This window comes from Panthera uncia (genome assembly GCF_023721935.1).
Source record: "Panthera uncia isolate 11264 chromosome B3 unlocalized genomic scaffold, Puncia_PCG_1.0 HiC_scaffold_1, whole genome shotgun sequence".
Classification (NCBI taxonomy): Eukaryota; Metazoa; Chordata; class Mammalia; order Carnivora; family Felidae; genus Panthera; species Panthera uncia.
This window is the reverse complement of record NW_026057582.1, coordinates 107,307,844-107,325,373: the sequence shown is the minus strand read 5'-3', so window position 1 is coordinate 107,325,373 and position 17,530 is coordinate 107,307,844. Positions and strand designations below refer to the sequence as shown.

Genomic DNA, 17,530 nt, shown 5'->3' with positions numbered 1-17,530 from the left:
CTTCCCGCCCAGACCTCGCCGACGTCCCCAGCAAAGCCCAGCCCCCACAGGGCCACACGCGCTGCGCGCGCAGGCCCGCACTGCACCCCGCTCTCCTCCGGGGACGCCACCTCGGTCGCGTACCTCCTACCCCCGTCCGGGCGCGCCCCGCCTCCCTGGTTCCGTCCGCCTCGCGTCCCTCCCCTCCTCCCCGCCTGCGTCGGCCCCGCCCCGGGTCCCGCCCCTCCCGCTCGCGCCCCCCGGGCTGAGCGCTCTCCCGCCGGTCCGCCACGCCCCGCCCCGCGCCCGGTGTCCGCTGTCGCCACCGCCGGGGCAGGGGACCGCTTCCCCAACTTGGAAAGCGGGGCCGCAGCGCCCGCCGCCGGCGGGGCAGCCATGGAGGCAGCGGCGCGGAGGCGGCAGCATCCGGGAGCGGCGGGCGGCGCGAGCGCGCAGCCGGGCGCGTCCTTCCTGCAGGCCAGGTGGGCGCGTGCTGGCGCGGGGAGCCGGGACCTGGGGGCGGGGTCCCCGCTGGAGGAGCCCGGGGCGGCCCGGGGGCTGCCCTCGCTGCGCCCTGGCGCCTGGGCCCGGTCTCCACTTCCCTTTCTCTTCCTGGGGGTGCCCCGGGCCCGGGCCGGCTGGAGGACAGTCGCTGCTCTGGGGAGACCTCTCCAGGGGTCCAAGAGACTCGAGGTGGGGGGCGGCGGGCCACAAGACACCTCCGCTCACCTTGCCCCCAGCTCAGCTGCCCGCCCCGGGCTCCATTTCCAAGTTCTCGGGGTCCCTACAAGCTGAATAGGACTTGGATTCTGGTATTAATCGGGAAGCTCACTCCTTATCCCAAGACTGAGAATGGAAATGCCAGGGACAGGGAAGTGTGGAAGCTTTCCTCCATGAGGGAGGGCTTTTCTCACTCTTGTGCTGCTCCCTTCTCTCTCCAAAGGGAAGAAGTTCTTGGTTTATGTAGTTGAGACCAGGAGTGGCCGAGGAAGAGGCACGGAAACCACCATTTAGTCTTTCCCTCCATTCTGCCTTCACCCTGTCCTATAGGCCAGAAACATTCCTTGCGTTGAGCAGGCCTTTATTAAGCGCCTCTGCTGTGCCCAGTGCTGTGAAGCCGGGAGGGGCTCACAGTGCGGAAGGGGCTGAGAGGTCATCGCGGAGAGCAGCGGCGAGGAAGTGGCACTTGAGCCGGGTCTCAGAGTACTCAGTAGGTGACTCAGGGACGAAAAGTTCTTCCAGCCAGGGCGAAAGCTTGAGGAAAGTCAGGTGGGCAGGGGTGCTGGAGCTTTCTGGTGTAGAGTGGCAAGAGATGTGGACTGATTGGGAAGGGCCTTTCCTGGCAGCTGGGCTGGGGTGAAAGCCTAGACTTCCCAATTTAAGGAAATTTAAGGCGATGTTCACTCTGTGGCAACTCTGTGCCTACTTAAATGTTGGGCCCTGTGTGCCTCACTTGCCTCACCCTAGTTCCTGCCCTAAATGGCAGGTTAAGAATGCAGCCTTTATTCTGTAAGCACAGGGGAGCCATGGAAAGTTTTTGAGCACTAGTATGCTCAGAGTCAATTTTAGGAAGTTTGTGGTATGATTAGGGATGAGGGAAGAAATCTGAGGGACTTGGCTGAGGGCAGCCCTTTCTCCTGCTACTGAGGGACATCTCTGTTCTGGATCTCCTTCCACGTTGGGGGTCTTTGACTGCCCTGAACTGTGGAAGTCCAATCAGAACAATGTGTGGGTATCAGATATGATCACCACTTTATCTTATGTGCGGGGCTTCCATATGCAGTATCTTTCTCAGTGGCAAGACCCAGGGTCTACACCTAAGGCTTCTGCTCCTACTATTCCACTTTGGCTGCTGAGGGGTAATGTTCCCCTTCATTCCTGATGAGCTCACTACCAGCAGGGTGTTCCCTGAGGATGGCATGAGGGCTGACTCACTTCCAGGGTATCTCTGCCACCATCTTTGGGTACCTCTAGGATCATTTTCAGTATCATTGTTGTTTAAGACAGTAGGTACCATCATCCTGTCCAATTCCTAAGATGCTTGGATTTCCTCTGCTGCATCCATGCTTTGCTTGCATACCTCTAATGACACGGTGCTCACTACCTTTCAAGGTAGCCCATTCCAGCTTCCACCTGTTCTGTTGACAGTTTTTGTATCACAATCAACATAATAATGCCTATCATTAAATAGCACTGGAGGACTTAGAGTAAAAAATCATTGGTTCTGTGTTCCGCCTTTCCCTTGCACCAGAGACAACCTTCTTTTAGCTCTTTGTACTAGAATTAAATTCATATTTTTAAGTTATATTAACAAATACTATGTAACACTTTCCACAGACCAGGTCCTGCTCTAAAGTTTTGAACATAATAATTCCACCACAACTCTCAAGATAGGATCTACTATTTTTTACAGGTGAGAACATTGAGGCCCAAGAGAGATTAAGTAACTTGCTCAAAATCTGTTTAATGGCAAAGCTGGGATATGAACCTAGGTGCTCTCTAAAGTCTATATTCATTTTTGTTTAATGTTTTATTTATTTTTGAGAGAGAGAGAGAGTGTGTGTGTGTGTAAGTGGGCGGGGAGGGGGGAGTTGCAGAGAGAGAAGACAAGCACTGAATTCCGAAGCAGGCTCCAGACTCTGCATTGTCAGCACAGAGACTGATGCAGGGCTCCAACTCATGAACTGTGAGATCATTATCTGAGCCGAAGTCAGATGCTTAACCGACTGAGCCATCCAGTCTAAAGTCTATATTCTTAAAAGCTATGCTCAACTGCCATTTCTTGGTTTATCAATTGTAGCTTCTAAGATAATGTTTCCCGATTTCCTGTTATGATTTGGCTCACTTACACCTCCCCCATATTCACAAGATGGTTCTTTTTATCTATTCTTAGTTTTGTTGTTGTTTTTTTTTTTTTTATCTATTCTTAGTTTTTAAACTATTTTTAGTTTTTCTCTTTGTTACCCTTGTTAGCCTCAGGGAACATGCATACACTATTATTTCTTTTTTGGGCAACTGTAGGCAGTATCTCTTGCTTCCTTTTTCAAAGGTGAATATTAGTCCTCTACCCTAATGTTTAGCTTTTCTTACCCTTTCCCCAGCTCCTTTCCTCTATAGATTTACTTTCATGTTCTCGAGGTTAATGGTATTTACCTGCTGTTTTTCAGTCATAATTGTGTTCATGTTTTGTGTGTGGATGGATTCTAAATTCTGAAAAAAATCAGTATACAATATTTTTATTAGTTAAGCCATGTGAACATTATTCCCTACAAAGCCAAGGAATATTTAACAGTACCATATGCTTTCTTATATTGCTTTTGTTTTTCCTGGGGTTTCTAATTGCCTTTCTTTTTTCCCCCCTCTTATACTTGCCTTCATTTTCTCATTTTTCATTTGAACTTTCCATCATGTCAGGTACTTTACCATTCTTTATGGTAAATCAGTCCCTCTATAGTTCCCATTTATGGGTCCCTGGCTGAGTCCTTCCTTTTCTGCCAGGGAGTCCTACAGATGCTGACTGCTTTTAATATTTCAACTGTATATTATGTGTTTCCCAACTGTCATGGTATCAGTTTCCCCATATGGTAGACTTATAAAGCTGTGGAGGAGAGAAAAGGCCATCCTTGTCTTGGGTTACCTGCCATTGTGCTTTTATTAGTGTTCTCAGCAGCAGCTTCTGATGACTGAGATGTAGAGCTGGCACAGGCCAGGGGCTCAGTTTGTGAAGTCTGTGGAGTCAGGAACTTGGGACAGGCCTGAGGTTGCTCATCCCCAGGACAAGGACTGGGGAAGAGGATGGCCTTCATTCTCCATGATCTTCCTCCTGTGGTCAGAGTCCCAACAGAAAAAAACCATCAGATGCTGACCAATCTTGATTCCCAAGTTGAGTGCCCTATGTCTGCTCTTTTTTTTCCTGTCCCACTAAGCCAGCTGGACTAATGACAGGGATTCCCATTAACTGAGGTGCCCCCTTAGGTAGAGGAGGAAATAATTACTGAGCCCCTAGTATCTCTTAGGTATCCACAGCTTACAGAGACCCATACCCAAGTGCTTCCCCAGGCTTTCAAAATACCTTTCTTCTCTGTACCAAACATCTTACTCTTTGCCCAGTTTGGAAGTTACCAGAATAAAACACTGAGGGCTGTTATCCTCTTTCTTCCAGCAAGTTCTTCAGACCTGGAGTTTCCCACCATCTGCTTTTTCAGGCCTTGACTGATAGTCACTAAGGGGAAGGGCAGGTGGGGACCTCTAAGCCAGTCCCTCATCTCAGACCCATCTCAGATGAATCCTCACAGTTTCTGAGTATCTGCTCAGTCTAAAGCCCCTCCAGTCCCTCCCTTCTCTTCCTCTTCACCAATAAGCCAGGCATTCATCTCCATGCAGTGCCTTTCTCACTTCCACCTCCGGGCCTTTGATCTCGCCCTCCTATTGCTTTTCTGCCTACTTAAATCCACCCATCCATGTTTCCTGGCTCTCTTCCTTCATGCCAGCTTTGCATACTGCTCCAGGCCTTACTGAGCCTTCTCTGTCTTGACCTCCTCATATGTCACATAGTTTATTATAATAGAAACAGGATAGCAAACTATTTAGAGCACAGATCTTGAATTCATATAGACACAGATTTGAATTTATGCTGTTCAGGACTCATGGGTTACAAGTGACATAAAGCCAGGGTGAATGGCAGCACCCTTAGCAAAAAGGAATGTATTGGCTCATGTGGCCAAACCTTTAGCTTGGGGTTGCCTAGAACTCTCAGGGCTTTTCCTCTTCTTTTTCCCCTGGTCCTCTCTGCAGGGTTGCTTCATTCTCACCTGGCTGTTCTTTAAGGCTCGCCCCTTAGTCACACATGGCCCTGGATTTGCATCCTTAGCATCCCAGTGCCAGAAAGGGAGGGACTCTTTCCACCAGCTCTAATTAGAAACATCCCACCGGGCTGGCTTAGGTGACTGGCCCTCCCTGTGACTAAGGAAACCTCATCTCTTACTAGAAGCAGCTTGGAGTGGGAAATAGGCCGACAAAAGGAATAGTTGCTGTAGCTCCATACCACACAGGTGATCTTGGGTAAGCACTTAAGCCCTGTAACACACGAGGGGAACAACCTCCTGGTATTGCTGTGAGGATTCAGTGAGATGGTGTAGGTGAAGCTCCTAACACAGAACACACTCAGCACTCAGTAAGTGGTGGGGCACTCAGTAGAAGAGAGGGGAAGGCTTAGTTGACCCAAGAAAGGCCCACCCCACCTCTTACCTGCCACCAGAGGATGATGAGATCTCCCAGAGCTTGGCCCTCTGCCTCTGGGTTACTCTACCAGCCCACTGTGGACCATTGTTAGAATTGCCCGAAAGGGATCTCAGAAAGTTATGGACGCCATAGTAGCACTGAGAAGAGGAAAAAAACCTTCACGATGCCTCTAAGCTAATGTTTGCCAGTAAAAACAATGAGTAACTGGTAATCAAGATTGTTTAAAATCAACCAGTGATCACTAAGCATCAACCAGGAACTGAGCCAAGAACGCTGGGTAACATGGACCATTCACACAGCTTCTGTTCTCGGCACAAATAGAGCAATAAAACTCACACTTCACTCATTGTAAGAAGTAGCAGACTGTTTGTCACTGGAGGTGTGCAAGTAGTCTCAGGGAGGATTTGGACGCTGATGGGGTGGTGGGTGAGTTGAAGAGAACCTTAAAACCCATCCATCTTCTTAAGGGTGTACATAAGAACAAAGCTCCAGACCCATGAGGTCATGGCTAGACAGGGAGTTAGTGATGAAGCACTCCCTGTACTGGAGCTGGTGGGGCTTTGGGAAAAGACTTATTAAGGAAGCCTTCCTGGAGGAAGTGGCATAGGCACTGGCCCTTGAACTTCAGCTCATCTGTGAAAAACAGATGGCTAACGACTTTGCAGGAGGGACGGGCATCGAAAGATATGTTGTCAGATGGTGTTCCACTTCTTGCCATGTCTCTTGCATCAGCTTGTCTCCGCTGGCTGCTCTTGCTGTGGATTAGTGAGACAGGGTACACCAGCAGCCCTAGTCTCACCTCCTCCAGGTTCAAGAAGGAGGGAAAGAGACTGTTGATCTGAATCTATGGTCTAGGAGGCTGATCTCCCTGAAGGGCTGTGATTGGTCCAGCTCAGGTCACATGCCCATCTGGTGGCCCAATCATTGTGAACATGATGATGGCATAGAGGTTAAAAATACAAGCTCTGGAGCCTAGTCATTTAGGCTCCAATATTTGGCTGTGTAACTTTGGGCAAGTTACTTAACATCTTACACCTCAGTTTTTCCACTTGTAAAATGGGGGTAATATTCCAACCTCAAAGGGTTTCTGTGAGGAGTAAAAGCGTTGAATGAGATAATGCATGCAAACAGCCATGATGTGCCTGGAATATCGTAAGTGTTCAATAAAGGTTCGCTGTTGTCATCCATCATCATGATTCACATTTTCCAGCTACATTTGCATCTTTGCCCCATTAGATGTCCCCATCATGCTATAGGTGAGAATGCCCAATGGTTATTATACCTGTTTGGCAGTTTCCTTACTGAATCACAGAGAAGCTAAGCTTCCAGGACAGCTGGAATCCATTCCCAGGACACGTCCCCCTTGGCCTCGGAGCCAGTATTTCCCGCAAAACTCATTTTCTAGAAATTAATCCTCTTGCCCTCAAATCCCCATACCTTTCTGTGGCTCATCTCAGGGGGAAGATTCCCATGGGAGGAGAGAAGAGCTGACCCCTCTTGTCTGGTTCCTTCCCAGGCACAGCTCCGTCAAGGCTGATGAAGCTGCCGGCACAGCTCCCTTCCACTTTGACCTCTGGTTCTACTTCACCCTGCAGAACTGGGTTCTGGACTTTGGCCGCCCCATTGCCATGGTGAGTGTGAAGCTATGGACAGAGCCCCTACCAGCAGCGAGAACACAGTGTGACGTGAATTAGCTGAGTGACCTTAGACAAGGCACTTCCCCTACCAGTAAACTGCAAGAACAGGCCTGGATGCTTTCATGTGCTTTAGCTCATGACTGTGCCAACAAGTGGGGATCTGGGGCCTGAATAGTCATATTGTCTCCTCTCATAGGGGAACTGGTGGCCCTAAACAGTGATACCGTGCCCTTCTTCCATCCCACCATCCCATACCCAGGTTTAACCAAATCACCAAGCCATACAACAGGGTATGGGAAAGAAAACAGAGCATCCCCACAGCCTTGGTATATTATTTTTCTGGAGGTAAAGAGTATAGGTTGATTTTGCATGGCTCTGAGCCTCGGGTAATTTTTAGTGCTATCTTGTGAAACCATCCCCTTCCCTCCAAGGCTAGTTCATGCATCAGTGTACAAGGGTGGTCTGTACAGAGATCAATACTGGAAGAGTATTGAAACTCCTGGCTTGTCATAAGTAGGTAGGCAGGTAGGTAGGTAAGTAGGTAGGTAGATTGATAGATAACAGAATGTGAAAAATTGAGTGATGTACCACCTTGCATCAAATTGTTCATTTTTGCGTGTGGGTGGTAACAATAACAACATCCGATGCTGAAACTGACACCTTGCACATGCTAGTGATAATGCAAATTAGCAAAGCCCTTTTGAGTTTTTATTTATTTATTTTTTTAGTGATATCTACACCTACCATGGGGCTCGAACCCACGACCGGGGGATCAAGAGTCACACGCTCCTCTAACTGAGTCAGCCAGGCGACCTATAGCAAAGCCCTTTTGGAAAGCAGTTTGTCAAGATGATAACTAGGCACCTAAAGAATAGTGCCTAGTTGGGGCGCCTGGGTGGCTCAGTTGGTTAAGCGTCTGACTTTGGCTCAGGTCACGATTTCATGGTCCGTGAGTTCGAGCCCCGCGTCAGGCTCTGTGCTGACAGCTCAGAGCCTGGAGCCTGCTTCGGATTCTGTGTCTCCCTCTCTCTCTCTGTTCCTCCCCTGTTCATGCTCTGTATCTCTCTGTCTCAAAAACAAATACACATTTTAAGAAAGAAAGAAAGAAAGAAAGAAAGAAAGAAAGAAAGAAAGAGTCTAGCATATGCACTTTTGTTGAATTAATAATAATAACAACATTAAGGTAGAAATAGTGGTTAACATACATTGAGTGCTTACTCTGTTCTAAACCTGTTAAGTGTTTAAACTCATTTGATCCTCACCTCAACACTCTTATTAATCTTGATTTCATAGATGGGAAGACTCAAGGGTAGAGAGGGCCACCCACGTAGCAAGAAGAAGAGCCAGCATCTGCGTGCCGGCACTCTGGCCCCAGAGCCTACCCCCTTCCTGTCTTGTGTATATCCAGGACCCTAATGTGTCCTTCCCTCCTGACCCAGTAAGACCCCTTCCAAGAATCTGCCCTGAAGACATAATCAGCAGGAAGACAAGAGCCTCTATACCCAATGGTGTTCCCTGTAGTGTTGCTTACCTTGAACGTGACTTCAGTGTCCAGCATAGGGACTGGGTAAATCAACTTTTTGTATCCAGTACAGAGAACATTATCTGGCCTTTAAACAGGAATCATAGATACTATAGAGCAACCTGGGACGTTGAAGGAGCATAAAGGTATAGAAGTGATAGGCATCCTGCCTGACTGCAAGTCAGTGACAGTCTTAACATCTTGTACACATGGGATCAGAGGCTTGAAGGGGATTAAGAAAAGCTGTTCTGGCAGCACTGTTGGAGCGGATTTATGGTAGATGCTGTTTCTCCTTTGGGCAGACTCTCCATAGGGTGTACATGTTGTTTTGAAGTGTGGGAGAAAGAAAAGAGACTGAGTCGGCGTTCGCGATCAGGTTTGTAGGTGACCTTAGGCAAGTCAGTGTCTACTGGGCTTTGGTTCTCTCATTCATAAGAATGCTGGTTGGCCTGGCTGCTCTGATCCCCCTTCTGGAAAGAAGGCCCCATATATTGGGGACCAAAGGAACTGCCATGGGGGAGGGAGAAATGAGGCCAGGAGCAGGCTTATGGCTCCCTCACTCATTAGGACCCAGCCACAACAGGCCGTGGGGGTCTCCTGCAGGGCAAATCACTTCCCCACCCTGCCCAGCAACCTAAGTGGGCTTGTTAGGAGAGTAGACATTTGAAAAGCTTGTATATACACTGGAGCTTCTGCAATGTAGGCATAGCAGTCCCAAATTTGTAATCGCAAAAAACAAAGTCTTACAAGTTATAAAAGTAGTATGTAACAAGTCAACTAATACCCAGGCGTATGAAGAAGTGTTGGAGTCTCCCTTTCCAGTCCCACCCCTGGAGGTTTGAGACACAGCAACCCCACTCCTTTCTCTGCTCATGCAAACATATATACACTCTTTTCCCCTTTCTAACCCAAATGGGATTTTCCTTTACACCTTATTCTACAGCTTGCTTGCTTTACTTTAGAACATATCATGGCTGTCTTTCCATGTCAGTATGTATAAGGTATCATTTCTGATAGTGGCTCCTTCACCATGGTATATATCTTTTCTTAAGAAACGGAAGTATAGGGGTGCCTGAGTAACTCAGTTGGTTAAGCGTCTGACTTCTGCTCAGGTCAGGTCATGATCTCGCGGTTCGCGAGTTCAAGCCCCACATTGGGCTCTTCACTCTTAGCGCAGAGCCGGCTTCGAGTCCTCTGTCTCCTCTCTCTCTCTCTCTGTCTCTGCCCCTCCCCCCTTCTCTCTCTCAAATATAAAATATTAAAAAAAAGAAACTGAAGTACAGTTGACATACAAGTTTATGTCACATCAAGTGCATGACATAGTGATTCGACAATTCTATATGTTATGCTGTGCTCACCACACTGAGTGTAGTCACCATACCACATTATTACAATATTAGTGACTACATTCCTTATGCTGTACTTTTCATCCCCATGACTTACTCATTTTATAACTGGAAGTTTGTGCCTCCTAATCCCCTCCACCTATTTTGCTCATCCCCGACATCCTCCCCTCTGGCAGTCACCCATTTGTTCTCTGTATTTATGATCCGTTTTCTCTTTGTTGGTTGGTTGTTTTTTAGATTCCACATATAAGTGAAAGCACATGGCATTTATCTTTCTCTGACTTACTTCACTTAGCATAGTACCCTCTAGGTCCATCCATGTTGCAAATGGGAAGATTCTTTTTATGGCTGAGTAATGTGTTGGTGGTGAAAACCTAACCCTCCTACAGTGTTGGTGGGAATGCAAATTGGTGCAGCCACTGTGGAAAACAGTATGGAGGTCCCTCAGAAAATTAAAAATAGAAATACCAAATGACCCAGTAATCCCATTACTGGGTATTTACCCAAAGAAAACGAAAACACCAGTTCAAAAAGATACATGCACCCCTGTGTGCATGGCAGCATTATTTCCAATAGCCAAGTTATGGAAGCAGCCCAAGTGTCCATCAGTAAATGAATAAAGAAGTAAGTGGATAAGGAAGATGGGGTACGTGTATCCAACGTCTATATCTTGATATAGATTAAGATCTAGAGATACACACTGAATAAGAGAGAAAGAGAGGAAAAGAGAGACCTGTATCCTGGGGTTTTTTTATATGTGCAGGTTAGTTTTCACCAACATGGCATTTCTGAATTAAGAGAGATAAACATTTAAATTTTTGACTGAAATGTGTGGTCACTGCCTGTATTCTCAATCAACAGACATTGGAAGTACAGTTTGGGGGGTCGTCACATGTATTGACCTCGCCCAGGGACTTTCACATGGACCCTGACAAGGCCAGGCTTCACGGGGGTAGACCAGTAGGACAGAGGGCATGGCAGGCCAAGAAACTGGTCCTGGCCTGCCTCCTGTCTCAGGGAACAGAGGGAAGAAAGAACTGAAGTTTCTTTTTCGTGGTAGAACTCACATATTTTCTCCTTTGTTTCCTAATTATACTTCTGACCTGATCTGGAAGCAGTGTCTGCAGTCCATCTGCTCAGGGCCCAGAACATGGGGCCTAGTGGTCAGGAGATCTTTTCGTCAGCATAGCACCTGGAGTGCCAGACCCCTAAGGGCCCAAGTGGACCACCTGGGTCACATCTCTCGTGTTGCAGGTGGGGAAACCAAGGCCCAGAGAGCAGAAGGACTTGCCCGGGGTCACCCAGAAAGTGTGTGGCACCACTAAGTCCCAAGGTAGCCTCCAACTCCCAGACCAGCCCCCAGGGACATTTATTTAGTACCCACCGGGAGAGGGGCCCAGGGTCAGGCCCTGGATTTGCATCTGCTTGTGCATCCAGGAACAAATCCATTTATCTTCTCTGGGAGTCAGTTTCTCTGTCTGGGTCCCCCAGGGCTGCCAAGAGGATCCCCAGAGATCACAGAAAGAGTTAGATGTGTGTGGAGGAGGTGAGGGTTGACTCCCTGAGGGCTCATGGGACTCTACCTGGGTGAACACCATCCCTCCCCTTGCTCCCCAGCTGGTGTTCCCTCTCGAATGGTTTCCGCTCAACAAGCCCAGCGTGGGGGACTACTTCCACATGGCCTACAACATCATCACGCCCTTCCTTCTGCTCAAGGTACAGTCCTCGGTTCCCTGCCCTCCCTTCCCACCCTCATTTCTTCCTCCCCTAGCAGGAAGCTGGTACCACGCCCTAGGAGTCATGGAAGCTGGAGGAAGCAGGCCTACCCTGCCTGAGTCGGGGGGATGAAGGCTGGGATGGAGGGATGGAGCAGGCCTCCCCCAGGAGGGGTGTTGGATTTGGGCTTCCTTCTCGTGCGTCAGGGGATGACGTGGGAGCAGTGGTCAGGCAAAAGGCCCTGAAGACAGGGCCATGCTTGGGAAACCAAATACATTTGGGGAGACTGAGGCAGAAGGAGTGACTGAGGTGGTTGCCTGGGGAGAAGTCAAGGACAGTTGGGCAGGCAGGTAGGGTCCAGGTGGCAGGAACGGCCGCAGTGAAGGTGACCTATACTCTAGCCTGGAGATCCCTGACTTTGAGAAGTCACTGGGAGCACAGAGCTAGCTTTGAACATCCAAATAAGGGGTCTTAAAACAATTATTGCTGTCTACTGTGCCCATCATTGTGTTTCTAGAAAGACATTTCTAATCTCCAAAAGTATGAAGGGTATAATCTCAGAATTCAGAGGAGTCTAAAAGGTAAATAATTTAGTTTCAAAGTATCCCCCCCCCCCCAAAAAAAAAAAACCTGATATTTTCTTTGTGTTTACCATGGACCAGTGGCTCAGAAATCAGAGGGTCATGCCATCGAACCAGCCCAGCCACCCAGGGGCACACCTGGGACCCGGCAGAGGGCCAGGTCTGGGGCCTGGATGCCTGTGTTGAAGGCCTAGCTGTTGCCTCTACACACGGTTGGTGTGTGACCTTGGGCACTGAGCTAGCCCCTCTGAGTCTGTTTCCTCTCTGGGAGAAGGGGGTGCTGTTTCCCAGGTCATGCTGGGTCCACAGGGATCATATGAGACTCTGGAGGCCTGGTTGGCCTGCTAAAGTCAATTTCTGAGTGACTCTTCAAATGGCGCATCTATCCCGCCCCAGGCGTGAGGGAGGGACTAGAGGGGCGTTTCCTATTGTGGTAGAGGCTGAGTCAGGCCTCCCTCCGACTTCAGCTCATCGAGCGGTCCCCCCGCACCCTGCCACGCTCCATGATCTACGTCAGCATCATCACCTTCGTCATGGGGGCCAGCATCCACCTGGTGGGCGACTCCGTGAACCACCGCTTGCTCTTCAGTGGCTACCAGCACCACCTGTCTGTCCGTGAGAATCCCATCATCAAGAACCTCAAGCCGGAGACACTGGTGAGGCCGCCTCCCCCAGTACTCGTAAAGCCCTGTGGGCACAGTCTGTCCTGGAGGCCAAAGAGATCGCTCCACCCATCACTGTGCCTGGCCTGCTAAAGGCATTATGCTGGGTGAGGGCGCTGGACCCACCAAGCTAGGATGCTGGTGACACTTCAGGAAGTGGCACATTGACTGGCTCCCACCTGGGCCCCCTGGAGTAGAGGGCTGCTGGGGGGAGGCCTGAGGAAGGGTGGGCTGCGTGGGCCCCAGCACCTTTCCTGAAGCACCTGCCGTGCCCTGCTGCCCTCAGATCGATTCCTTTGAGCTGCTCTACTACTACGACGAGTACCTGGGCCACTCCATGTGGTAAGTGATGGGGCTGTCTCAGCCAGGAGGGCAGCAACAGCCCCACTGTCTCCCCAGGGACCCTGGGCCCGGCCCCGCCCTGCTCTGCCAGGGGCCTCGGGGACACTGGACTAGCCTCTGGATGTGAGGCGGAGCCACTGGAAAGGCCTACCCTTCCCACGCTGGCGCGGGGCTCTGGGCCCTCCCCGCCCCAGTGCGGCAGTGCCCGCGGCGGCCACTAGAGGGCAGCGAGCGGCTGTCCCTCCCGGGCCCTGCCGGGGCCTGGGGGGAGGGGCGCGGCGCGGACCGACTCTCGCCCCCTCGCCGTGCTGGGGTGCGGGGGGAGGGCACCGAGGGGGACCCCTACCGTGTCAGGACGTGATCTTTGGGAATGGAGATCGGAACGAAGCCGAGGAGGGCCGGCTGGACCTGATGGGGGAGGGGCTGCCAGTGCCCTGCTCCTCGAACTCCCGGGAGGGCCCCCTTCACCCCACAGGCGGCGGAAACCTCCCAGATGTGCGCGGCTGCGGGAGAGTCAGGTTCCCCCATCCCCCATCCCCCCCTCGGAGTCAGCCGTCAGTTCTCCCTTGGCTTACACGAGGAGCCGAGGAGCCGGGCCAGGGGAGGGGTTCGATGGGGAGTGGGGGGGGGGGGCGGCCAGCAAGCCTGGGACCCGGTGGCCTCCCTCCTGAGTGCGGTGGCTGGCTCCTGTCACACCGGGCCTACACTCGTGTTTCCAGGGCCCGTTTAGAACAGGCTGGACTCAACAGCCAAGAGAACCAAGTTGTCCTCTTCTAAAACGGGCACCGGCCTCCCTGTTGCAGGTATATCCCTTTCTTCCTCATCCTCTTCATATACTTCAGTGGTTGTTTCACTCCCACCAAAGCCGAGAGTTCAGCGCCGGGGGTGGCCCTGCTCCTGGTGATGCCCAGTGGCCTGTACTATTGGTGAGTGGACCTGGGGAAGGGGCGGGGGCGCTCAGTGAGCCAGGTAGTAAAAATGTGCTCTTGACCACGGTCCTGCTCCATGACTTTCCTTGGGTTCCTGCTTCCTCCCCTGTGTAGTGGGGACTGTGACTGTGCTTTGTGGTCCCCTCTCTGTTACCAGGAAGCCAGGCCCAAGTGTGGTCTCTCTGGCCTCATGCCCCTCTGCCCTACCTCCCAGAACTCCAGTGCCACCGCGGTCCCAATAGACTCCACCTCGAACACCAAGCCCATAGAGCCCTGTGGGCCTCAGTTTCCTCCTCTGTGAAATGGGGACAATACCTGCCTGTCTCCCTCTCACAGGATGGTGAGGATCTAGAAGGAGGGAAAGGGACTTCACAAACTATAAAGCACTATGAAGGGGACAAGGACAGATAAAGGGGGGAAGTCCATGGCCTCCGGAGCTTCTTGTCTGGTTTCTTTGTGCCTTCCGGCGCTCTCATCCCATTTCAGAGAGTAGACTCAGGCCTCAGCCAGGCTCTTCCCTTTCCTCTCAATTCTGACCCGAGGATAGGCTCCACCCGAGGATCATGGGTGTCTTAGGAAGGACTGGACCCTTCTCTGATGGGAAGCTTGCCTCAGAATGAAAAAAGCCACTTTTCCCTAGGGCCAGCTCCAAGCCACTTGCAGGGTCTGTCCCCGCCTCACCAAGAGGGTGCACCCTAAGGACAGGCTTAAAAAGAAATGGGTGGCAACCACAGCAAGAGGGAGAGCGGTTCGGCTCGGGGAGGACTTCCTGCCCAGTCCTCACCCACTGCTGTGTTAGTGCAGAGACGGCCGCATAGGAGCAGCAGCATGATTTCTCAAGTAAGAGGTGTGCACAGCTCTTGTCAGGTCTCTTACCTCTTGGGAGACGGGGCCATTTATGTCCCCGTTCCAGGTAAGAAAACAGAAGCCCCAGGATATCATGTAAATCCCCCCAAGGCCACACAGCCACAAAGTTGCAGAGCTGTGTAATTCCTTGAGCCGAATGGGTCAGCATTGTGGTTCTTTCTCGAGGCAGGGGATCGGAGGCGACAGCCTCTCAGATGCCCCGGCCGTGTGCTAGGCACTGCCTTAGGAGCTGCAGAGAACCCCGGGAGGTCTGAGACTGTCCCAGCCCCCGAGGAGACAGTGAGGACAACGCCTGTAAATTACAACTGCCTTCCCAAACTCAAATGCCTCTAGGAACCAAGCCGGTGACAGAAATGCATCAAGCAGCATCAAGTGAGGCAATAGTGAGCGGTGGGGACTCTGGCAAACTGCAGAACCGTGCACTCTCCAAAGGGCACAGCTGCTTTATCCTCTGATTGGTTGTTGTCATGCGGGAATATAGGCCTAATGTGACCAAAGAAACCAGAAACCCACATTTGCAGCTAACCTGTTATTTAAACGTTGGTAACGAACTCAACATTTAAAACAAATATGCTGTCCGTGGGCTGGGCTCAGGGTAGCGTGGTTCCCTGGGCCTCTTGTGAGATGAGCCACCCTGACTGAGCGGGAGGGCAGCCTGGTATGAGGGTCCAGGGAGGGCTGCCAGGCAGGACAGAGCTGTCATGCCGCCCGCCTCCCCTCACCCCCCGGCCCCTTCAGGTACCTGGTCACCGAGGGCCAGATCTTCCTCCTCTTCATCTTCACCTTCTTCGCCATGCTGGCCCTTGTCCTGCACCAGAAGCAGAAGCGCCTCTTCCTGGACAGCAACGGCCTCTTCCTCTTCTACTCCTTTGCGCTCACCCTCCTGCTTGTGGCACTGTGGGTCGCCTGGCTGTGGAATGACCCTGTACTCAGGAAGAAGTACCCGGGTGTCATCTACGTCCCTGAGCCCTGGGCCTTCTACACCCTCCACGTCAGCAGCCGACACTGAGTCCCTGGCACCAGCCGCTGGAGCTCTGCCTGGCGGGAGACGGGCCACAGAGAGTGTCTGAGTGTGGTGGGCGGGTGCTTGCGTGCATGCACACACGTGTGTCCATCCATGTGTGCAATCGTGACAACACTTGGTGGGGGTAGGCGTCTTGCACACGGACGGGTGTGTGTGTGTGTGCGCGCGTGCAGAGTGCATCGTTGTAATACTCGACCGTTTGGATCAAGTTTCTCTGTGGCTTCGATCTTTTCAGGATGGGATGTCATCTTAGGCAGTGTGTCCAGGCCGAGGTCTGGGCCCTGCCTTCTTGTGCACCTGACTGGACTCTTCCCGGGATGTCTTCTGGTCGCCATCCCGGAGATGCCTGGTGGGTGGGGCGGCAGCAAGGAGGGGACTGGGCACGTCACCCGCCACCTGGCTCACCCCTTAGACCCGCCCTGACCCTGAAGGCCAGATCACAAAGGTTCCGATAACTTTCTGGGTGTTGTTGAGGAAGCACATCCATTCTCTAGGCGTCGCGTGCGCTAGCTGGGAGCATGGGCCCAAAGTGCGTCAGTGGGCCGGCTGCAGGCCCCTCTTGGGGCAGCCTTGGGATGGTTGAGTCATCCCCTTCTGTTGCTGCCCTAGGAAGGGTACGCACACGACAGACCTCACCCAACCTCAGGTCACAGGGAGTGTTGAGCGCCCTGCCCCCTGCCCCTGGAGAGCCAGAGGCCAGCCCTCTCCCCTAACCACAGCCTGATCTTGGGGTCTCTCCAGCCATTTCCCTCTGCCAGAAGCTGTATCCCTGCCCCCTAGCAGAACTGTAGCACCACTTCCCCTCCGCCTGACCCAGGCATTTGAACTGCAGCTGAAGGCTGAGTTCTCAAACACTTGCAGTATTCCCTGAGCCCCATTATAGGGGCAGGGGCCTTTGGGAGATGTTGGGGGGAGCTGGAGACTCTCTCCCGGAGGCCTTGTCTGAGCCTGAATCTCTTGCCTTCTGCTGGCGGGCCCACTCCCAGAAAAGGGAGGCTTCGTTCCCAGCAGGATCTCCCCGGGCCCACCTTCCCCCAGGCATCGGGGCCAGGTCTGCCCACACAGCTGCCGGCCCCCCAGCCCCATTTTCCAGCCAGCGCTGGCTCTGTGAGCTTGTGAGTCTCTCCCTGGGCCCTGCCTCCATTCCTGTGTTCTCAGGGAGCCCCGTGCCTCCGATTTTCCTTTCATGTTGGGGTCCCTCTGCAGCCCCCTTAGAGGTCCCCCGGTCCCTGGTCAGATGGGTGGAAAGAGGTATCAATAAAGACCAGTGTGGAGCCAAGCCTGGCTGGTGGCTGCTTCTTGCTGAATTGGGGAGGCAGGAGGGAGTCCCCTGGAGCAGGGGAGGGAGTGACTGGTCTGAGGCCTGTGTGGCTCAGAGCGGGTGCTGCCTCTGCTCATTGGCCTTCCATGCCACTCAGTGGGACCCAGTCAGTCCTAGCTCTCTTCACAGGAGTCTGGGGGCTGTGGGGGGGGGGTGGGGAGCCAGGGTAGGGCATCTCTAGGCCTGCCTCTCAGAGATGGCACATCGAGCTTCCCAGCCATGCTGCCAGCCCGTCCCAGAGGCCGAAACAGAGAGGGTGCCCTCTGAGGGGTGGGGAAGCTGGTGTGTTGGGGGTTGGCACTGAGCCTTGGGCAAGTCACTCCCTCCGGGTCTCACACCACACAGCCACCAGGGACTGGCTGG

The 17,530-nt window shown here is 52.2% G+C and overlaps 1 protein-coding gene across 1 annotated transcript; it reads left to right on the top strand.

Moving 5' to 3' along the window:
- Positions 1–264: 264 nt before the first annotated feature.
- On the top strand, positions 265–17,125 carry CLN6 (CLN6 transmembrane ER protein). The gene is made up of 7 exons (XM_049611824.1): positions 265–461; positions 6,737–6,851; positions 11,343–11,441; positions 12,490–12,678; positions 12,971–13,026; positions 13,830–13,952; positions 15,561–17,125. Exons 1-7 carry the CDS (start codon positions 376–378, stop codon positions 15,829–15,831), a joined length of 939 nt encoding a protein of 312 aa, XP_049467781.1. The 5' UTR covers positions 265–375; the 3' UTR covers positions 15,832–17,125.
- Positions 17,126–17,530: the final 405 nt, after the last annotated feature.

What these genes read in the sequence shown, in the direction of transcription:
- CLN6 (XM_049611824.1), top strand. Translation starts at nt 376, where the DNA reads ATGGAGGCAGCGGCGCGGAGGCGGCAGCATCCGGGAGCGGCGGGCGGC. An exon ending in CGCCCTTCCTTCTGCTCAAG is followed by an intron (nt 11,442 to 12,489) that starts GTACAGTCCTCG and finishes CTCCGACTTCAG; the next exon opens with CTCATCGAGCGGTCCCCCCG. An exon ending in CCCAGTGGCCTGTACTATTG is followed by an intron (nt 13,953 to 15,560) that starts GTGAGTGGACCT and finishes CGGCCCCTTCAG; the next exon opens with GTACCTGGTCACCGAGGGCC.